We start from the raw sequence: 23,368 nt of genomic DNA on the forward strand, positions 1-23,368 counted from the left end.
TCCCTTATTGGTGCTGGAGATTGGAGTTTTCAGTTTGGTGTATTGTTTGTTGTGCTTCAATGCTGAGTTTATTGACCTTCTTAGGAGCTCTTGGAACATCATTGCGGTGGAGATTTAGATATGATGAGCATCATCCATTTAATTAGTTCTTGAAGAGTTGGAATAGAATCATTTGATGAATTGGAAGGAATGTTTGTAGTCTACAAATTATTCAGTTATTTTGTGCTGCTGACAAATATATGTCTTAGGACTATTCAAGGCATTCCTTGTTAAAGCCTCTGTGTGTTACTTCAACAGGTCCAATCAGTTGTTGTTTTTACTTGCTGTAACACAAATATACCTCTGAATATTTATTGATATTTTTTACTCAATCAGACTTGTATTCTTGGGAATAGTCTTATCAAAACCGAACTGTATTATTTCTTCAAATTGTGCTTTAGAACTGATGTCTGGTGATGGTAGTCTATGGAAAGAACTTCTTCAAGTGGTTACCAAAGCAGCTTCCAACAACATTCACACAGATTTCTTCCCCTCATCATTTTCCTTCTTTTGTTTCATCCTCTCTCACCCAGTTGCTGTGTATTCCTATAGATCACTGTTGGCACTTAGTAAATGATGAAGTTACTGGTCCTTAATATCCTTTTCAATATGCCACAGTTTGGGACGTTGTAAAGTTTCCAAAACATCTTCCTGATGGCACTTAGTAAATGGCTGATGAAGTTACTGGTCCTTAATATCCTTTTCAATATGTCACAGTTTGGGACATTGTAAAATTTCCAAAACATCTTCCTGATCTGGATAAGAAAGATGGGAGCCACTGTCCCAGCTCAAACTCAGCACACACTGCCAGTCCGCCCCACTGTACCTTAGGAAACTAGGATCAGGTCTACAGGTAACACCACCGGGATACTGTCTTACTAGTTTTACAGATTGTAGGAAACCTTGTCGGCCATTAGTTTATGTGCTCTGTTATTGCCAACCAAACAGCAGTTGCAAGAAAACATCTTAATTCCTTTAATATTGCACCCTCAAATCTTCCTGCACTTCGGCCATTTGTTTTGCCACAGGATATTTGGCCTATATTAAAAAGGCCTAGAAGACTTTTTTGGGTTTTTTTGGTTAAACATGTATACACAGTTGGCAATTGATGCTGAAATTTGTGAATAGCCCTTCCACACTTATACATGTGAAATATCAAAAATTAATAAATAAATTGATCTACCTAATTTTTATTGATTCTATCTTGTAGTTTTGTCTTATGTTTGGGGAACATTTTCTAAAATTGATCTGCTACTTATGCAGAAGGGTTTTGACTGTTACAGTCTTAGATTTGGTTTTAATGACATCTCGCAGCCTTTTTGTTTACAAAGGCTTTGTCATTTAGGTTATGTGTCCTCTCTAACAGAAAACACTACTGCAGTTGTATTGAATACAGGTAAGTGGTGAGATAAATTACTAGTTTCTGAGGAATGAAAAATAGATATATAATATTCTTCAAAAAGGTGGGACTAGAGGTGGCTCTGAGATGTGGCTTGCTGTAGGAGAGGGTGAGAGGAAGATTTAAGAGGCATATGAAGAAACTACCCCAAGTGTACTGCTGCAGGCAACTTAGTAAATACTACAACTGCAACTGGTGAAGTGTGCCATTTATAAATACTGAGTCTGAATTTTTTTATTTTATCAGTACTCAGACTTGAACTCAGGGCCTTGTGCTCACTTGGCTTTTTACCTCTTGACTTGTCCTCTACCCCTGGGAGCCAGGCCTCCAGTTCCTAAATTTGATTTTAAGAAATTTTCTGTAGGGCTGGGTATATGGCCTTAGTGGTAAAGTGCTTGCTTCGTATACATGAAGCCTTGGGTTCAATTCCTCAGCACCACACATATAGAAAAAACCGGAAGTGGCACTGTGACTTAAGGGCTAGAGTGCTAGTTTTGAGCAAAAAAGTCAGGGACAGTGCTCAGACCCTGAGTTCAAGCCCCAGGACTAGAAAAAAAAATATATATATATATATCTATCATGGATGAGACTATCCAAAAGGAACAAACTTTTAAAAGGCAAGAAGAATTTTTCTGACAGTGTCAGTGACTCATGCTTCAGAAGGCTGAGATCTGGATAACATGGTTATATGTAGTAATGGTCCTGTCAAGTTTATATTCTAGCATATTTAGACCCTGTCAAGGGCAGGAGACGCAGTTCAGTGTTGGAGTGCTTGTCTGGCATACAGCAGGCCCTGGGTTCAGTCCTCAGCAACATGCTTCACATGTAATTACTCCTGAGTATATTGTTACAACATTGCCAGATGCTGGCAGTATATTCCCATGGGAGATGGGCCTGTACATGTGTCAGAAGCAAAGGGAGGAAAGCATGCCAGCGTGAAGATAGCAGTTTGCAGCATAACTGAGCTGCATGGCTTGTGGAGAAAGCAATAGAGCATAGAGATTTAAGAGAAAGGAGTGACTAGAGTTACATTAGGAAAGGGATCCCACTACTGACTGAGATGGGCACAAGAAAATACTTTGGGGGCTGGGGATATGGCCTAGTGGCAAGAGTGCTTGCCTCGTATACATGAGGCCCTGGGTTCGATTCCCCAGCACCACATATACAGAAAACGGCCAGAAGTGGCGCTGTGGCTCAAGTGGCAGAGTGCTAGCCTTGAGCAAAAGGAAGCCAGGGACAGTGCTCAGGCCCTGAGTCCAAGGCCCAGGACTGGCCAAAAAAAAAAAAAGGGTTGTAAGAAGTTTTGGTTTTTGCTTGAAGTTTTGGTTTTTGCTTTTTGTTTTTAGTTTAGTTTTTGTTGGTTGTGAGGCTTGAACTCGAGGTAGAGGTGGCCATTCCTGAGCGTTGTTTTGCTCAAGGCTGGAGCTCTGCCACCTTGAGCCACAGCTCCACTTCTGTGGTTTTTGTTTTGTTTTGCCAGTCCTAGGGCTTGAACTCGGCCTGAGCACTGTCCCTGGCTTCTTTTTGTTCAATGCTAGCACTCTACCACTTGAGCCACAGCGCCACTTCTGGCTTTTTCTATATATGTGGTGCTGAGGAATCGAACCCAAGGCCTCATGTATATGAGGCAAGCCCTTTACCACTAGGCCATATTCCCAGCCCCCGATTCCGGTTTTTGAGTAGTTAATTGGAGCAAAGTCTCACGGGAACTTTCTGAAGGCTGGCTTCAAATCGCCATCCTCAGATCTCAGCCTCCTGTGTAGCTGGGATTGTAGACGAGCCACCAGTGCCCAGCTGGTTTTGCTTTTTTTTTTTTTTTTTTGCCAGTCCTGGGGCTTGGACTTGGGGCCTGAGCACTGTCCCTGGCTTATTCTTGCTCAAGGCTAGCACTCTGCCCCCTTGAGCCACAGCGCCACTTCTGGCCGTTTTCTGTATATGTGGTGCTGGGGAATCGAACCCAGGGCCTCATGTATACAAGGCAAGCACTCTTGCCACTAGGCCATGGTTTTGCTTTTTAATGCATGAAGAAAGTCTGATATGATCATTGTGAGCATCTATTGATACAATGAGAAACCTGAGATCATCAACTTGAGAAAAGGTTAATGGCTGGAAAAGAACAAGAAGGGGCCCAGAGTCCTATAATCCCTTCCAGTGACCTAAAATTTCCCAATAGGTGTTACCTCGTAGGTCTCCGTTGCCCCCCACTAGCCAAGTTAGGCTGGGGCCTTCAGGGAATACTCCAGTCCAGAAGTATGAAAAAAAAATCTCCAAATGCAGGAGACAGGAGAGAGCAAGGGAGGGAATGAAGAGATCCAAGGAGCAAGGAACATCGTTCAGGCTCCAATATACTTTGTCATGTCATTGGAACCCCACAACGACACACATGAGAGTTGTCCTGGTTTTGATGATTAAAGAAGATAGCTCAAGGGGCTGTGAATATGGCCTAGTGGCAAGAGCACTTGCTTCCTACACATGAAGCTCTCGGTTCGACTCCCCAGCACCACATATACGGAAAATGGCCAGAAGGGGCACTGTGGCTCAGGTGGCAGAGTGCTAGCCTTGAGCGGGAAGAAGCCAGGGACTGCTCATGGCCAAAAAAAAAAAAAAAAAAAGAAGATAGCTCAAGCCAGACATAGTAGCAAATGCCTATGATCTCAGCACTTGGGAGGTAGAGGAGATACTTAGAGAAATGTGTATATTATATGGGTTAGGGTTCCTTGCTTTGTTGCTGTAGGTCTAGACCCTAACAATAAAGCACTTTAAAATTTATTTATTTTTGTCCATCATGGGGCTTGAACTCCAGGCCTTGGTGCTGTCCCTGAGCTCTTCAGCTCAAGGCTAGCGCTCTACCACTTTGAGCCACAGCACCACTTCCGGTTTTCTGGAGGTTAATTGGAGGTAAGAGTCTCCTGGACTTTCCTGCCTGGGCTGGCTTTGAACCTCAGATCCCAGCCTCCTGAGTAGCTAGGATTACAGGTGTGAGCCACCATTCTCCAACGAAAAACGTCCAAGCTCCCTTGAAGAAACAGTTGGTTCTAGAACTTCTGGAGGAAATTAACATGACAGGCCTGGCACATCTCAGTGGTAGGAAAGTAAAGAAGTCCTTGTATAAACAGCAAGGAAAAGGAATGGTGGGGGGTTGTCAAGGACAGGGGAGTTAAGTTAATAGAGCTTGGTGGTGACAAAAGCTTCCCCAATTTGAACGAAGAAAACAGACTAGATTATTGCTCAAAGTAGAAATTAAATATCCATTGAATGTATGGTAGTATGAGACAAGTCTCCTGTGCAGAAGAATTCCAAGTAAGATATGAAGGTGGAGCCTAACTTCCCACATGGTACAAGAAATTAAATTTAGGGCTCAAGCTTGTTTGGTTTTCTGCCATTTGAGCCAGACCTCCGGTTCAGCTTTTTGCCAGTTAATTTGAGGAGTCTCACAAACTTTTCTGCCCGAGTTGGCTTTGACCTGTGATCCTTTGGATCTCAGTTTCCTGAGTAGCTAGGATTGCAGGCATGAGCCACTAGCACCCAATTCCCATACTTCGAAGCATGGGTTTCATAACGCCACCTTTCAAAAGAGTACACTACAGAAATGAGGATATAACATATTAGTTTACTTAGGCTGCCAGAACAAAGTATCACAGAAATTAATTTTCTCACATTTCTTTTTCTTTTAATTATGGTACTAAGGGGGCAGGGGTTGAACTCACGGGCTCATGCTTGTTAGATAGTTGCTCTACCACCAGAGTCCTGGCCCCAACCCAAGTATGATCTCACATTTCAGCTTGAGCAGACCTAGACATTGGTCCTCCTACTTGTTTCCCAAGTAGTTGAGATGACAGTCATGATCCACCAATACCTGCCCTTTTTTGTTTGTTTGTCTTGGCTTTTAACTTAGCACTTTTTCCAAAAGTAAGGTAAGATCCTGGGTAGAGAACACTACTCCTTTTCACCCCCTCACTTTCTTACCATGATTCCAATATTTTGAGTGGCTGACTATATGTTTGGGAACTGGGAGAGAACAATACCAGTTGCATTCTCTTCCTGGCTTTTTAAAAAAGAAGTATGCACACCTAGGATAACTCTCATTTTTGTTGTTGTTTCATTTTGTGCTTATCACAGTAGTTCCGGACAGCTCTGACAGGTAGGTAGGTATAATCTGAAGGGCAAGAAAACAGCACTCTGTTCTGTGTATCATCATCATCATCATCATCATCATCATCATCATCATCAAAGAATACAGTACTCTGTGCAAGGCAAGGTGGCTCCTTTCTGAAAGGGTTGACATCTCAGCGCAGTCTAGCTTTTTATGTTCTGGTCATAACTACATATGTTCTCTCTTTTCATTCCTGGGTAAAGAAAGGGTGGGACCCAGAAACATCAAGAGATTTGGCTTTAGGGGCTGGGGATATAGCCTAGTGGCAAGAGTGCCTGCCTCGGATACACGAGGCCCTAGGTTCGATTCCCCAGCACCACATATACAGAAAACGGCCAGAAGCGGCACTGTGGCTCAAGTGGCAGAGTGCTAGCCTTGAGCGGGAAGAAGCCAGGGACAGTGCTCAGGCCCTGAGTCCAAGGCCCAGGACTGGCCAAAAAAAAGAGATTTGGCTTTAGAACTAGAAGCAGAGAGTTGGCTTTAGAACTGGAAGCAGAGAGAATTCTGTAGGGCTTTGGATCCTTGAGGCCATTATCCTTCTGGCATGTCTGAGCTTATAGGCCAGTGAGCAAGAAAAGAGGGCTGAGTTCAAGAGTAAAGACTAACACAACTCTTCAGAAAACAATCTTCCTTCCAACCCATATTCTCAAACAAGCGTACACCTAAACAAGGCTGCATTCTTGAACTCAGAAACTGTCCCAGAGCTGGGCATGGAGGTACAAGCCTATAATCTCAGCATTCTAGAGGCTGAGGCCGAAGATGACTGAAAGCATGGATGATGATGTGAAAGTGTGGGAGGGGAGGGATGAGAGGATAGCATAGAGTTGGGGATGGAAATGATGAGGAAAAAAAAGAAAGCGAGCAGGTCAGTGAGACAATGAAATGGGGGCAGGGGGCTACAAAGCAAGAAGAAAGAAAGACAAAAGAAATAAGACTGGGGCACTAAATCTTTGACATTGACTTTACAGGAAACAGGAGAACCACCGAACAGAAAGCACCTTCAAGGACCCTAATTCTCCCTATTTAACCCAAGGCCAAAACTGTAATCCCAGACATGGCACGAGATGGCTGAGATTGGCTTGAAGTGCTGTCCTTCCAGAGGCATGTATATGCCACAGGTTCTTGCTCTGCCATATATCTCTTCTAACACACCTTTATTATATTCACGGGCTTGCCTTAATTCTTCTCTTACCTGACACAAGAATGGAGGCCAGTTGAGCTGCCCTAAGTTTCCCATAACACAAAGCCCCCCGCTTTCCTGTGTTTGAAGTACAGAGAGAATTTTAAATCCATGAAGGCTTTGGCTTTCTTTTCACTCTGGGTCAAACTATGTATTTCTACTGAAATCATCTGCTATTTTCAGATGACGGGTCACCAGATGGGAGAGAAAGAGTGCCAAGGAGCTCTGGGGATGAGGGGACAGAAGGGTCCCCTGCCTCTGCAAACACAAAGGCTATTAAAAAAAAAAAAGTCAAGATAGCCAGTGTACATACAGTATGTGAAAACTGAACTGTGTAACTTAAGTGTAAGGACTTGGTGGGGGTGGGATGGGGGAGAACAAAGAAAGGAGGTGACATTGACCAAGGTGCACTGTACTCCTAAGCTGACTTCATGGAATTGTGACCTCTTTGTACAGCTAAATAATAATAATAATAACAACAACAAAAGTGTCCTTAGGGGCATCTCGTTTTATGGTGCAATCAAGTCTGCTCTGGTCCCCAGGAGCTGACCCTCTCCAGATGGTGGGGAGTGAGAGGCTTCGGTGATCACCCCGAATTCCAGGTCTCTCCTGGATTGCACAGGTCACCCGGAGGCCTCTTCCCAGAAAGGCTCCTTGGGATCGCCCCGAGGGTCACCCGGACACGGGGACAGCCGGCGCCACGGCCGCCCCTGTCTTGTGGTGGGTGGGGGGGGGAGGGAAAGGGAGGTGCTGCACTGGGTTTTCATTTTGGGGGTGTCCATACCTCAGGGTAGGAGTGTGTACGGGGAATGGGGATGCTGGACAGCCGACGAAGGCCGCGCTGACCGCGCCGGTGCCCCGGGGCCGGCGGGTGGGAGGCAGGCGGCGCGCGCCCCGCACAGTCCGGAGCGCCGGCCGCAGCGCGCCGAGCGCAGCCTCCTCCCGCTCCCACAATGCACAGGGGCGGCGGCGGCGGCGGCGGCGGCGGCGGCACCGCGGGCGGCAGCGGCGGCTGAGGAGGCGGAGGCGGCCGAGGAGGTGGAGGAGGAGCGGGAGGCGGCGGCGGCGGCGGCGGCTCCGACCCCGAGCGCGGAGCCCCGGCACGCGGGGCGCTCGCTGGGCGGCGCGGACTGACGAGCCCCGGGAGGGATGGCGAGGACCCCGCACGCCGCCCGCGCCTGACGCCCCGCCCGGTCCCGCCCGCCCGCCCGCCGGCCGCGGTCCTCCCCCTCCCTCCCCTCCTTCCCTCCCCTCCCCCGGGGGAGCAGCTTCTGGAGCGGCCCAGAAACGAGGTGCGGCCTCCGCCCAGGCTGGGGGGCGCCCGGGCCCGCGAGGGGGACCCCCCGCCATGGCCGCGTCGGAGCTCTACACAAAGGTCGGTGGGCGTCGGGCCGAGGGATGCGCGCGGAGCCGGCGGAGAGCCGGGGCGTGGGGCGGGGGGTGGGGTGGGGGAGACGGACCCCGGCACCGCCTTCCCCACCCCCACCCCCATGAGGAGAAAGGCCTGGCGTGGGGGCGGTGTAGGGGGTGTGGGCCCCCACTCCCCAAGCCGGGCTCGGGGAGCGGGAAGCGGGGTCCGGGCCTCCCGCGCGGCCCCGGCACCATCCCGGCGGGAGGGAGGAGGCGGGAGCGGGCGCCGTCCCCGTCCCCGGGGGTCCCACGCCCGTCCCTGCCGTTTCCCCCCGGCCCCCCCCCCCCCGAGGATCCCGCGCACGGGGGTGGGAGGACACACGTTCTGCAAATAGCATCTGGGGTTGGCGCGTGGCCGGATTCCCCGGGACTGTCACCTTGAGCCGCGGCGCTCGGTCGGAGGATGCAGCCCCGGGGATGCTCAGGCCGGGTGGGCCGCTCCTCGGGTGTTGCCGCCCGCCGCGTGTGGGGCTCCAGAGCCTCGTTACCCGCTTCACCCCCCTCTCCTGATGGGGGTGGGGGTGGGGTGTAAGGGGGTTGAGGAGAGCTTTTCCTTTGGGCGGGGGTTAGTTTTTAAAGGGAAGTGGTAGCTTTTTCTGACACCCGTGTTGTGTGGATTTGGTAATGGCACAATGGCATCTTTTGGAGAACTGTCCTTCCCGGGCCGCCCCCCCCTCCCCCCTTCAGAGACCTTCCCTCTCTCCCCTTCAGAGAACTCTTGTGGAATTTTGTCTCAGCTGCTTGGGGGAGGGGATGTGATTGTGTACCATCCTGGAGGTGTTGTTGTTGTTGTTGTTTATAGAAATAACATGTATTATAGCGAGACACATGTGTCAGTTATTGATGATTTCCAAATTCCAGAGAAGACAATCGACTTAACTTTTCAAGTTCACCTTTGCAACAGCATCTGCACTTAGCATCCTGGAATTATTACTTCGCTTCTTTATTCATTCATTCATTTATAGATATGCTGGTACTGAGGCTTGAACTCAAGGCCAGGGCAATGTTCCTTAGCTCTTCCACGCCAAGCTAGCTAGCACTCTACCACTTGAGCCTACCACAACAGCTCTCTACTTCCAGCTTTCTTCTTGGCCAGTTAAACTAGAAACGAGTCTCATGGACATTTCTACCTAGGCTGGCTTTGAACCAGGATCTTCAGATCTCAGTTTCCTTAGTAGCTAGGATGACAGACATGAGCCACTGGCACCCAGCTTTGATTGCATTGCTTCTTTTAAATACGGTGAGCCAAGTAAGCCCAAGGACCCAAGTTGCTACATAGAGGAAAGACACCCAGAGTGGGTACCAAGGGATCTGATTCTACCCCAGACCTGGTCCCTTATTGTGTGAACTTGGGCAAGTCACTTAACTCTCCCAGTTCAGTATTCTTACCTGTAAATAAAGTTAATTACACTAGCTGCATCCCTTACAAGCCATCGGGAGGACCAAACTTAATTATAGTTGTGATAGCTTTTTGTGAACTATGAATTTCTGTACATTTGTGAGGTATATCATTAATTTCTTCAACCATGAATTGAATAGCTTGCATGAAACCAGAATTCTGGAGGAGTGCCTTCTGACTCTAGATTTAAGACATGTGCCATTAAAAATTCTCTGTAAAATAAACGGTAATTTCTTCAGGTCTTATAGATCTCATCTCAATGTACTAATGACAGCACCAGGAAACGGGTTGAAAGTTACTTTATTAAGTTAAGGTAGTGCTTACTCTCTAGCAGGTACTATTTATTCTGTTGGTTTACAAATAGTAACCCATGTAATCATGGTGGATGTATGGGGTAGTTACTGATGTACCAGGGTTATCTTCATGTAAAAGTCCCATTGTCCATAAGCATTTGTTTCCTCCTTCCTTTATGGAGTCCTCCCACCAGTGGTGAGCAGTCCAACCTCAGAGCTGCTAATTGTAGGCTTCTCCCATTGACTGGATGTTGGATTTGCCCTTTCATTTTCCCCAAGATACTTTGTGCAAAGAAAATGGAAAAGATGTTGCAATTTTTAATTGTTAAGGGCCTGGGGCTTCTGTTTCGACTTTATCATAGTACAATTCACCTGTTATTCATTGGAAGGACAGACAGGTGTGGTCATCAAGATTGAAGGCGGGGCTTAAGAAGGAGCCTTCCCCTAAAGTACATGTGTACTTGGGAAAAGTCTGGTAATTGGCGGATTCTTTCTGTGAATGGGCTCAGCACAATGACAGGCAGGAATATTTATTGAGCATCCTTGGTGCCAGATACTATGCTTATGTGATTCCCTCTTCCCTCCCTCTTGAGCTTGACAGGCAGCCTCTCCCCCAGCCCTTTTTTCTTAAATCTTTTCTTTCCTCCCCTTCCCTTTCCTCACCCCCCCCCCCCTTTTTTTTTCTTTTGGCTTTTTGTGATTGGGTCTTACTATGTAGCCCAGGCTTGTTTAGAACTTGCAATCCTGCTGCCTCAGGCTCCTAGTTCTGGGATTACTACACCCTGCTGAAAGTTTCTAACAATGGAAAATCCTTTCCCTGAAGGCATTTTACCTTCTGTTTCTTTTCTTTCTTTCTTTCTTTTTTTTTTTTTGCCAGTCCTGGGCCTTGAACTCAGGGCCTGAGCACTGTCCCTGGCTTCTTTTTGCTCAAGGCTAGCACTCTGCCAACTTGAGCCACTTCTGGCCTTTTCTGTATATGTGGTGCTGAAGAATCAAACCTAGGGCTTCATGGATAGGAGGCAAGCACACTTGCCACTAGGCCATATTCCCAGCCCCCCCCCCCTTCTGTTTCTTATACTCTTGCCCCACCGAGACTTCTCCAAGGGCGTACGTAGATAATTTGCTGTTACTGCAACCAATGGACAGCTGGGCTAGGATTTATTAATAGATGTTAGGGAGTGGGTCTAGGTGAAGGCAAGATTGGAACAATTCCAATGGACTGGAATAGTGACTACTAGAAGAACAGGGAAATCATTAGAAGTAGTAAGCAAGCCAATCTTCCCCTTGCAGAGGGCACAGGGGAGGAAGTTCTGGAGGTAGATTACAACAAAGCATGGATTGGTGACACGCCATGACAGTATTCAGCATTATGGGCAAATCTGAAAAGTGCCCTTAAAAAAAAGTGTCTTGGGGCTGGGGATATGGCCTAGTGGCAAGAGAGCTTGCCTCGTATACATGAGGCCCTGGGTTCGATTCCCCAGCACCACATATACAGAAACGGCCAGAAGTGGCGCTGTGGCTCAAGTGGCAGAGTGCTAGCCTTGAGCAAAAAGAAGCCAGGGACAGTGCTCAGGTCCTGAGTCCAAGGCCCAGGATTGGCCAAAAAAAAAAAAAAAAAAAAAAGTGTCTCGAGACCTTAAAGGCAGATTTTGATATGTAATGTCAATTTACTCCTGTTGCAATAAGGGCAGGAAACTGTTCAGTTTCTTTTCTTGAACTCAGGCATTATGCTCTTCCTTTCCTTCTCCACCGACCCCTGCCCAACAAGTCTAGCACTCTACCATTTGAGTTTCCACTTCTAGCTTTTTGGTAGTTAATTGGAGATAAGAGACTCATGGACTTTGCTGCCTGAGCTGGCTTCAAACCTCAATCCTCAAATCTCAGCCTCCTGAGTAGAAAGGATTGCAGATGTGAGCTACCAGCCCCTGGCTTGTTTTTTGCACCCTACTTTTGAAATAGAGTCTCTACTTCTTCAGATGCTCACCTGGACTGCATGTAATCTGTCTACTTAAGCCTCCTAGTGAAGCTAGTGAAGCATCACTGTCCAGCAGTTGTCATAAACTTTTTTTTTTTTTTTTTGGCGGGGAGAGGGCCTGGGCTAGCCTAAACCATGATCTTCCCTATCTCATTCTCCCAAGGAGCCTCAACCACCAACGCTTGGCTGCTTTTGAAATGTGTTACAATCTCTTGAATGGTGAATGATCCCTATGTCATCTAATGGTTACGAGAACGAAGTTCTAGTTCTAAAGGGAGTGCTACTGCTAGACAGACAGTTTCAACCTTCCTGGCACTTTTAGCTTTTTTTTGTTTTTGTCCCATAGCTTTTTTGCTCAAAGCTGGTTCTCTACCATTTGAACCACAGCTCCCCTTTTGACTTTTTGCTGGTTCTTTGGAGATAAACATCTCACAAGCTTTTCTGCCTGAACTGGCTTCAAAATGTGATCTTTAGATCTCAGCCACCTGAACAGTTAGGATTACAGGCATGAAGTAATGGTGCCTGGCTGGATTTTAGGTGATTTATTTCATATTTCCCTGCCACACTTATTGAGTATATAGGATTACAGGCATGATGCATTGGTGCCCAGCTTATGGTTTTTGGGCTTTTTTTTTTTTTTTTTTTTGACACTGGGTTCAAAAACTCAGGACCTCTGCTAGGTGCTCTACTTCTGAACCATACCTCCATCCAAGGACAGCACCCAGGTCCTGAGTTCAAGCTTTAGGACTAGCATAAAAAAAGGAGGGGGGGGGAGGAGGAAATATGAGCATGGGCACACAAAGTAAGGCTTTTGTGTGTCTTTGGTCACTTTACAAAAACAAGCATGGTGGCTAGAAATCCTGGTGTATGGTTATGGTTTCTATTTTTTGATGAACATATTACTGCTAGGGAAATTTCAGCACAGGAGAAACAAAACAATCAGGGCAGGAAAGTGGCAAAAATGTTAAATAAAAAAATAAAGGGTAGAACTGTGTAGTTTAGGAAGATGAAGAAGAAGCAATAGTGGATGTTAGCATGGCACTGGAGCTTAGGCCTGTAATCCTAACTGCTCAGGAGGCTGAGATGTGAGAATTGCAGTTGGTAGCCAGTCTGAGCAGACAAATCTGAGAGGCTCTTATTCAATTAACCAGTCAAAAGTGGGGAAGTGGAGTTGTGTCCAATGATAGAGTACCAGCCTTGAGAGAAAAAGCTAAATGACAGCTTGAGACTTTATACTTCAAGTTCTAGTTCAGGCATAAAAAAGGAATAGTAGATATTTATCTACCTCAGGTTAGCTGAGATAAGATACTTGTCAGATCTTGGAATAAATAAATGCATGCTGCTTTCATTGAATTTCTACTGTACATGTAAAGTTTTATATTTACAAAAATATATCACTTCAGGTTTGCAAGTTATTGTATCTGCCTAGTTGTACTTCGTAAATACTCAAGACCCCAGTGAATCTGAACACCTTTCTTTGATAATATTGAACAGTTTACCAGCTAGAGTTGTTTCAGTTGGAAGTGACTGGAAGCCAGACCTGCATGACCTGCAAGTCTAGGCCTGGTTGGATCCAAAGCTCAGATGTGGTCTTTAGGGGCTGTCTGGCACTGCCTTTCATGTGCTGGCTGGCATTGGTTTTATCCTCAGAACAGCTGTTTTGGGGTGAAGAGGCAGCCAAACATCTGCAGATCACATGATCAGACAGCCCTGGGCTGAAGGAAGAGTTCTTGGAGTCATACACCCTCCCCTTTCACAACCTCTTGTGGGCAGTGGGGGAGGAGTAAGGGAAGTGTCAAGTCAGTGCTTAACCCAGATGCTCCGGAAGACATGGCATAGCTGACAGTCAGTCCCCAATGCCCTCCCTCCAAGACCAACCCCAATCAAATGATGGTGCTGCATTCCGCTCCTCCTTTTCTAATCTATGAGCAGAATGGGGGAGTTTTGCATAACCAGGAAGACCTAAGGTATCTGCCCTCTAGAGAAGTTTTGTTTGTTTGTTGTTGTTGTTTTTTTGTGCCAGGACTGGGGCTTGAACTCAGGACCTCATGCTCTTGCTTGGCTTTTTCCTCTCAAGGGTGGTGCTCTACCACTTAAGCAACAGCTCCACTTCCATCTTTTTGCTGGATAATTGGAGATAGAGTCTCATGAACTTTCCTATCTAGGCTGGCTCTGAATCGCAATCCTCAGATCTCAGCCTCCTGAGTAGCTAGGATTACAGGTGTGAGCCACCAGTGCCTGGAAGTCACATTTCTTATTTATTTGACTGTCCAAGTGACTCCTTCACTCCCGTTCATATTTGCAAGTGGTCTTTCCTCTGTTCTCGCCTCTAGCTAGCTTGGAATGAAATACATTGCTAATAAGTGAATTGCTACTCTATAACTCAAACTTAAAGTGTGTGTGTGTGGGTGTGTGTGTGTGTGTTCTTTTGGCTTGTACTCAGGTGTAGGCATTGTCCCTGAGCATTTGTGCTAAAGATTAGCACCCTATCACTTGAGCAACGGTTTCACTTCCAGCTTAATGGTAGTTAATGGGAGGTAAGAGTTTCAGTCTTTCCTGCCTGGACTGGCTTTGAACCATGATCTTCTCATCTCAGCCTCTTCAGTATTTAGTATTACAGGTGTGATCCACTGGCATTCAGCTAGTAGTATATTTTATTTCCTCAAATCCATGTTCTTCTGCTTCACCACCAGTGGGTTTGATATCTTAAAAGGAAGTACTTTTTTTGACTTGAAGAAGTCATTTTCTGTGCATGTGAGCACATGTATTTCAAACTAATATTTTTATATATGCTACTAGTTTTTAATCTAGTTAGGCTAGACTAGTTAGATCTTCCTTCCATGTAGAATTATATTACTGAGTGACATCACCACCTCTGATTTAGTGTAGGTATTTCATCTATGTAGATGATGGTGATGGGTTTTTAATTATTTATTTTTTGGTGGGTAATAGTGGAGTTTGAATTCAGGGTCTTGTGCCTTATCACTGAGCCATGCATAGAGCCCTTTTTTGCTTTCAGGTATTTTTCAGATCAGATTTTACTTTTGCCTATGATACCTCCATCTCCGCCTCCCATGCCTGGCCAAAAATATAATATTTAATAAGTTATATATTAACAATTTTATAATTAATAATTATATTTAATACAGATGAAATATATTAAAAAGGAAAAGGAAGAAAATGTGACATATTTCCTTATTAAATAATTCTTTAATGATTGAAGACAATATATATTGTGAGATTTCTTCTTTTTTTTTTTTTTTTTTTTTTTTTGCCAGTCCTGGGCCTTGGACTCAGGGCCTGAGCACTGTCCCTGGCTTCTTCCCGCTAAGGCTAGCACTCTGCCACTTGAGCCACAGCGCCGCTTCTGGCCGTTTTCTGTATATGTGGTGCTGGGGAATCGAACCTAGGGCCTCGTGTATCCGAGGCAGGCACTCTTGCCGCTAGGCTATATCCCCAGCCCCGTGAGATTTCTTTTTATGCTTAAATATCCAATGAAATACTTTTTTATTGATGCATAGCATTCCAACATCTTATATTCACTATTATAAGTCATGTGCCATGATGAACATCTTTGTAGATGAATCGTATTCTAATCAGTTTTGGGCATTAGAACCTGAGTCTCCCTGGGATGAATTGGCACTTATTTATTTGTTTGTTTTGTGCTGGTTCTGGCACAGCTCCACTTAAAAAAAATTTTTTTGACAGTTAATTGGAGATAAGATTCTCACAGGCTTTCCTGCCTGGGCTTGCTTCAAACTACGATTCTCAAATCTCAGCCTCCTGAGTAGCTAGGAATGCAGGCATGAACCACTGGTGCCTGGCTTTGACTTCCCATTTATATACTGTGCAGGATGCTCACATTCATTTTATTTTAAAAGTAGCACTTTCTATATGCATTGCTTCAGGGTTAGGGTGACCAGATGTCCCACTTCTGGGAGATATATTCTGCTATTCAATACCTTTACTCTGTTTTGAGAACTGTTTTTGAAGGGGAGATATAAAGATTCATTAAAAAATGTAATCTGGGGCTGGGGATATGGCCTAGTGGCAAGAGTGCTTGCCTTGAATACATGAAGCCCTGGGTTCAATTCCCCAGCACCGCATATACAGAAAATGGCCAGAAGTGGTGCTGTGGCTCAAGTGGCAGAGTGCTGGCCTTGAGCAAAAAGCCAGGTCCTGAGTCCAAGGCCCAGGACTGGCAAAAAAAAAAAAAAAAGTAATCTTCTAGAGACTTAAACTTTTTTTTCTCATCAGTTTTAGCATTGTGCCTCTTACTCATTCTTTTTTTTCCTCCCCTCATTTCTTGGAGTTCATTTCAATAAACATCATTTTATATGATCATATTCACATAGCTATTGAGCCTTTGTGATCCTCTGCTAAGTTCTTTTTTTTTTTTTTTTGGCCAGTCCTGGGTCTTGGACTCAGGGCCTGAGCACCGTCCCTGGCTTCCTTTTGCTCAAGGCTAGCACTCTGACACTTGAGCCACAGTGCCGCTTCTGGCCGTTTTCTGTATATGTGGTGCTGGGGAATCGAACCTAGGGCCTCGGGTATACCGAGGCAGGCACTCTTGCCACTAGGCTATATCCCCAGCCCCTCTGCTAAGTTCTTATTCTTTTTCTCCTTGAAGGATCTGGGCCAGAAGGAATGATTGGGTTACAATTTTATTTATTTGCTTATTTTTGTGTGTGCATGTGCTGGTACTGGGGGTTGAACTCAGGGCCTGGGTGCTGTCCCTTAGCTTTTATACTTCAAATCATGATCCTCAGATCTCAAACCCCTGAGTAGCTGGGATTACAGGCGAGAGCCACCAGTGGCCTGCCTACAGTTTTCCTTAATATTTCACTTTAATAGAATATGTGAGAAGACCTGGTGCATGATACAGGAATTCATTTTGCTATTTTTAAAGGCAACTGGAAAAACTGCCTTCTGTAGACAAAAACGTAACTGAGAGGCTGCTATGGTGGAAGATTTTCCATTGCCTTTACTAATAATAGGTGGAAATGACTTGCAGAATGACTTTGGAAGATATTTCCTTAAAAAAAAAAGAACACATTGCAAAAATAGTGGAAATATGGTAAGTGTCCAATGCAGAAGAGGAAGATTCAGAAATGCAGAAGAAAGAATTGACTGGAAGTTCATTAACATCAGAGAGCCTATGTATCCATCTTCAGGTTTATGTCCATCTAGTCTCTTTTTAAAAAAAATTCTTCGTGGGCTGGGGATATAGCCTAGTGGCAAGAGTGCCTGCCTCGGATACACGAGGCCCTAGGTTCGATTCCCCAGCACCACATATACAGAAAACGGCCAGAAGCGGCGCTGTGGCTCAAGTGGCAGAGTGCTAGCCTTGAGCGGGAAGAAGCCAGGGACCGTGCTCAGGCCCTGAGTCCAAGGCCCAGGACTGGCAAAAAAAAAAAAAAAAAAAAAAAAAAAAAAAAATTCTTCGTTATTATAAAGATGATGTACATAGAGGATCTAGTCTCTTTTTATCTGTGCATATTTGCTTTACCAAAATGGTTTGTTTTATGCATACTATTTTGCAGCCAGACTTTTTTCAAAGTAGACTCTTGTGAAGATTTTCACATGGCCCTGCATATCATTCGACATATTTTTGTTTTGAGATAGTTTGTCACTGTGTAGACTAGGCTGGCCTCAAACTCACAATCCTCCTACCTCAGCCTCCTCAAGTGCTGGGATTGTAGGCATGTGCCATCATGCTTGACTTTTATACTACATTTTAATGGCTTCAGAGTATTATATTGCAGCAATTAGTCATATGCTACTCAACCAGTTCCTTATGATAATTACTTCTGATTTTTTTTTTGAAGTTTGCCTTTAAACTGAAGAGGCCCAACAGCCTTTGTGTGTTCTTTTAGAAAGCCATGTCTTGGTGGCTTGTGCCTGTCATCATAGCTATTTGGAAGTCGGAATTGTTGTTCCAGGCCAGGTGAGAGAAATGTTCAGGAGACTCCCTTCTCAAGGGAGAGCTGGGTATGGTGGTGCTTGCCTGTCATCCTAGCTACCATGGGAATCCTGAAATATACACATTGTGGTCTAGGTGCATCCCTGGACAGGAATGGCGACCATATCTCAAAAGTAACCAGCACAAGCCAGTAGCTGGCGGCTCCTGCCTATAATCCCAGCTACTCAGGAGGCCAAGATCTAAAGATCATGGTTCAAAGCCTGCCCTAGCAGGAGAGCCTGCGAGATTATCTCCAAATAATTATCAAAAAATCTGGAAATGGAGCTGTGGTGCAAAGTGGTAGAACACTGGCTTTAAGCAAAAAGGCTCAGGGACAGTGCCCCAGGTCCTGAATTCAAGCACCAGGTCTGGCACACGCGTGCATGCGCACACGTGTAACACATATACACACACATACACACTCACACACACTAATTAATAATAGCTAACACATGAAAAGGTTGGAGATGTGGCTCAGTGGTAAGAGTGCGCCTGCCTGACAAGGGGAAGTCCTGAGCTCCAGTCTAACCCCACCCCTTCCCCTACAGATTTAAGAGAAGTAATGTGGGAAATGACCTTTGTGCTCTAAGACAGAGATCTTTTAAGCTTGAAAGAGAATGTGCAATGTATTTCAAGTATTCTTTGCCCCATTTGCAAAAAGTATAATTAAATGTTTCTTACAAGTTTATGACTGAAAGAGGTCTAGGAAACGGGGCAGTGGTCTTAAGGGACCAGTTTTTCAGCAGCTGTCCACTCTCCCTGGGGCACAGGTGTGTCTGCTGGTGTTTGTTGGAGTGGTGCCTTGTCTCAGGGAAGGTAGACTCATCTGTGGACCAAGTAGGAGTTGCCTCCTCCGTCACTGCCTGCAGGCCTTATCCAAGTCATCTGTCTTGGAGCTAGCGTTCATGAGGGTGTATTTGAGAAGCATCTGGGACAGGACTGACTCAAGTAGTAAAGTACCAGCCAAGCAAGCACCCAGAACAAGTTTGAGGCTTTTAGTTCAGATCTGAAGGCTGCCCCCTTCCCCAAATTAACAACTTTGTGTGTGTGCATGCGCCTGCATGCTGCTCCTGAAGCTTGTCTGCAGGGCCTGGGTGCTATCCCTTAACTTTTTCCTCTCAAGGCTAGTGCTCTGCCACTTGAGCCACAGCTCCACTTCTGCTTATTTGCTGGTTACTTGGGGATAAGAGTTTTACAGACAGACATTCCTGCCTGTGTTAGCTTTGAACCACAATCCTCACATCTCAGCCTCCTGAGTAGCTATGGTTACAGACATGAGCCATGGACACCTGACTCAAGGCCTTTTAGCTAATCTATAGACTGGGTTGAAGTCTCTACTCTTCTGTACGTTGTACTGAGGTTCATATGATAATTTTGTTCTCAAAGTTAACCATCTCCTGTATTTTAGCCAGGTGTGCACTCAGGATGCTGAGTTTAGAGGATCACTTCAGACCAGAGTGTATGGTCCATCAGTCTAAGAAGCAACACAGTAATATCTGTCTCAAAAGCAAAGCAAAAGCCCTGTCTTCCTCTTCAATTTGGCCTTGCTATTGGTTTTTCAGTTCTTAATTTCCCATAGATTGAATGGATGCAGAAAGTGGTAGCCAGAGGCCTGAAACAGCTTCCAGGAGGGGCCTCACTTTAGCTAGTGACCCCCTTAAGCAGCTAGCTTCCTCTTCCCCCGCCTTCACGCCCACAGCAGTGGTGATGTCACCTGCTGCTAGAGCTTAAAGCAGACAGGTCATGCTAATTAATGCTAGTGAAACAGAAACCATCTCAAATAATTAATGCAATAACAGTCTCATTAAAAAACTTGAGAGCTTTGCTCTACTCCTTTCTATTTATTTTTTTCAAGAGACCAGAGAAAGAAAATGGCACTGAGATTGTTCACATGAGACCATTTTAAGCTATTGATGTTACAGTCCTCATCTGATGCTTCTGATCTCAGCCTGAATCATTCAGACAAGAGAGTGGTATTTGCATTTCCTTCTGAGGCTGCTATTGCTGTTGATTCCTTCCTTCCTTCCTTCCTTCCTTCCTTCCTTCCTTCCTTCCTTCCTTCCTTCCTTCCTCCCTCCCTCCCTCCCTCCCTCCCTCCCTCCCTCCTTCCCTCCCTCCCTTCCTCCCTTCCTCCTTTCCTTCAACTCAGGGCTTTTTTTGCTCAAGACTCAGCTCCACTTCCACCTTTTTGGTTGTCACTTGGAGATAAGAGTTTCACAGACTTTCCTGCCTGGGCTGGAATTCTCAGATCTCAGCCTCCTGACTGAGGATTACAGACAGGAGACATTCGCACCTGGCTGGTGTCAGCTTTCAAGAGAGCAGTGCATGAGCTTTATGAATTCCTGGCTTGTCCAGAATTGTTTTTTGTTTTTAAGAGCTGCCACATTTTTGTTTTAAATGAAGTTTGACCTAGCAGGGCAAAGTTGCCCAATAGGTTATTTAGGAGAAAAAGAAGCCTGGTATTTCCCCTTTATTGTTTTCTCTAGCTAGTCAGGCTGATCTTACTGGCATAGGGTTTGGTTTTTAGTTCCATGTAGAAAATCAAAGTGAGAGACAAGAAAGATCTCTAGGTAGGAGGATAAGGGTGAGAGGAGAGAGAAAAAGAAAGATGGTAGGTGATCATTTTGAAATACAGTGTAGCTAGGTATGATGATAGTTTAAGGAACATCAGTGAGAAGCTGTTTATTAATAGGGAATTTGGGAGAGAGAAAGCATGGCCTCGAAAAGAAGCTTAAACTAACTCTAGAGATCATGCATGCTCCTTACCCACTACCATGTTACTGTTTGTTATTTTATTTGTCTCTCTTGGTATTTCCCATTCATTTTATGTACTTGTTACTTAGTCATTCAGATTCATTGACTTCTTTTTGAAACAGGGTATTGATATGTAGCCCCAGGTTAGCCTTAAACGCTGATCCTCTTGCCTCAGCGTCCCTAGAGCTGTTTATAAGACTGGCCTTTGGCTGGCTTCTGGGAACATGGGATTGGGCAGAGTGCCTAAGCTTTGTGTCCCAGCCATATTGTTTGTGCTGAACACCTGTTTTCCTTCTAGAAGGCTGCAATCTTGGCCTGTGCTGGACAGAATGTGCCTGTGTAACCAGCCTCCAATAAAAACACCAGGGCAGTGAGTCTCTAGGAAGCGTCAGGAAGAAAGCATTGTCTCAACTTGCCCATTCTGCGTGGGTCCAATGAGAGAGGACTCCCGGAGCTGGTGCCTTGTCTCTTCTGGACATATCTCCATGGTGCTTCCCTTTGTTGTGTGGCTGTTTTCTTCTGGCTCCTCTCAGCCATGGGTACTGCTGTGTGTTTGGTCCTATGAGCCCTCATACTCAGTCACTAAACCTGCACAGTCTTAGGGGTCCCCTGTTAGAGTTCTCCAACATTTGCAGTTCAAAAAGTACCACAGCGCCGTTACCATACCTAAAAATATTCATAGTGATTTTCTTAATATCATTAAGTATTAAGTTAGTATTGCCTTTCCAAATACCTCATAAAGGTCGAAAGCATTTTTACTTCATTTGAATCAGCATTTAGATATTGTAACTTTTTTTTAGGTACCCTGTAAATTCACTGGTTTTCTTTTTTTTTTTTTTCCATGAAAGTAATCTTTGCTGAAGAAACTGAATTTTTTCCTGTAGGATTTCGTCTGTTTTTTTTGTTGGATATATTACTACAGGATAGTTTATTGTGTTGCTTTGTAAATTGGAGCTGGATCTAGTGGCTTATTGTGTGTGTGTGTGTGTGTGTGTGTGTGTGTGTGTGTGTGTGTGTGCATGCACACTGCCTACTGAGGTTTGAACTCGTGGGCTTTTGGGCACTGTCCTTAGCTTTTCCCCCTCAAAGCTAGTACTCTACCACTTGAGCCATACCTATACTTTCTGACTTTTTGGTGGTTAACTGGAATAAGAGTCTTATAGGCTTTTCTGCCCAGGTTGGCTTCAAACCTGGATCCTCAAGATCTTAGCCTCCTGAGTAGCTAGGATTACAGGTGTGCACCATCTGTACCCATCTGGTATATGTTTCTGAAAGCCCAGTGCCTCATATATCCTGAGGATGTATAATTGATGTTTGACAGCACATAGCACTATGGGGTAAGAGGAGCTCCATAGAGCTCAACTTTGTGTCAGGAAACACAGGGCCAGATCTTGACACTTGCAGAGTAATGTACCCTGCTTTAGAGATTCCAATCATCAGCACATGGCATAGTGTTCATTCACCTGCCTCTTAGGTAACTATCCTGGCAGAATTCCCTGAGCAAAAGCTGTCTAATTATCTGGTTGGTACAAATCCCATGGTGACATGGTTAGAAATGTAGATGTTTGTTTGTTTTTTTTAAGTCATGCACACACATAGAAATTTATAATGAAAACTATATATGCAAGTCCATGTATGTTTCTGTCTACTATCTACCTCTGGTACTGGGTTTTAAAAAGGGAGCTTGTTATTCTAGAATTCAATATCCCATGATCTAATCAGAGTTCTCGTGGAAATCAACTGACTTCTTTTAAACAGGCGCCTTCACTCATGTGACAGAAAACGTGAATGCTCTAGGAGTCTTAATTGTCTACTTCGTTCCAGTGGTATTTGTGAAAATACTCTGGTGTTCAGATTCAATAAATACCCTTAAAACATTTTGAGACATTAGAAATGATTCATCACCTGACAACCTTTTGCAGAGTGACTCCTAGTTTCCTTTTAAAGATTAGCATTTTTTGTTTTTGTTTTTGTCATTTACAAATCATTAGTTTTAAGACAATTAGGTTTAAACTGTTAGGAAATTTAGTATTTGTTGAAGATTGATTAGAAGTGGAAATCATTTGTAGTGATGTAGATATATCTTCACTATGAAAAGTTCCCTCATTATCTAACTCTGCCTCTCCATGTTTTATGACTCAAAAACACAAATAGCATGTTTAATTTAGAAGAGACTCCTGAAATCAGAAGATACTTAGGTTATGGTGTTGCATGCTTGTAGTCCAAGCTACTTGGGAGGCCAATGTGATATGATTGTTAGAGCCCACAAGTTTGAGACCAGCCATGCAATAGAGTAAAATCCAGTCTCAAAAATAAATAAATAAGTTAAAGTCAAAGGATAACTGTTATGATGATAATAAATGATTAGGTTGTCCTTGAAAACTGTCCTCCTCCTGCTCTCAGCCTCTGGAGTGGCTAGGGTTACAAGCATGAGCCCCTGGCATTCTCAAGGGTTTTTTTTTGGTTGTTTTTTTTTTTTTTTTTTACAGTCCTGGGCCTTGAACTCAGGGCCTGAGCACTGTCCCTGGCTTCCTTTTGCTCAAGGCTAGCACTCTGCCACTTGAGCCACAGTGCCACTTCTGGCTGTTTTCTATATATGTGGTGCTGAGGAATTGAACCTAGGGCTTCATGTATACAAGACAAACACTCTTGCTACTAGGCTATATTCCCAGCCCTCAAGGTTTTTTGTTATTGTTGTTTTTGGTTGGTCATAGGTCTTGAACTCTGGGCTTGGGTGCTGTTCAACTCAGGGCTAGCACTCTTCCACTTGAGCCACAGCACCACTTCCAGTTTTCTGGTGGTTA

The 23,368-nt window shown here is 44.9% G+C and overlaps 1 protein-coding gene across 4 annotated transcripts in view; it reads left to right on the forward strand.

Annotated features, from left to right (window-relative positions):
• Positions 1 to 7,935: 7,935 nt before the first annotated feature.
• Positions 7,936 to 23,368, forward strand: part of Myo5a (myosin VA) — a 105,726-nt gene continuing 90,293 nt past the window's right edge. For 2 of the 4 annotated variants that reach the window (XM_048332143.1, XM_048332144.1), the window contains exon 1: positions 7,937 to 8,146. In XM_048332143.1, the coding sequence (XP_048188100.1) occupies positions 8,120 to 8,146 (27 nt within the window). In that variant the 5' untranslated portion in view covers positions 7,937 to 8,119. Of the gene's footprint in view, positions 8,147 to 23,368 lie in introns of all 4 variants that reach the window. The other 2 variants (XM_048332141.1, XM_048332145.1) reach the window with 2 other exon arrangements.

Source organism: Perognathus longimembris, chromosome 23, assembly GCF_023159225.1.
Source record: "Perognathus longimembris pacificus isolate PPM17 chromosome 23, ASM2315922v1, whole genome shotgun sequence".
Classification (NCBI taxonomy): Eukaryota; Metazoa; Chordata; class Mammalia; order Rodentia; family Heteromyidae; genus Perognathus; species Perognathus longimembris.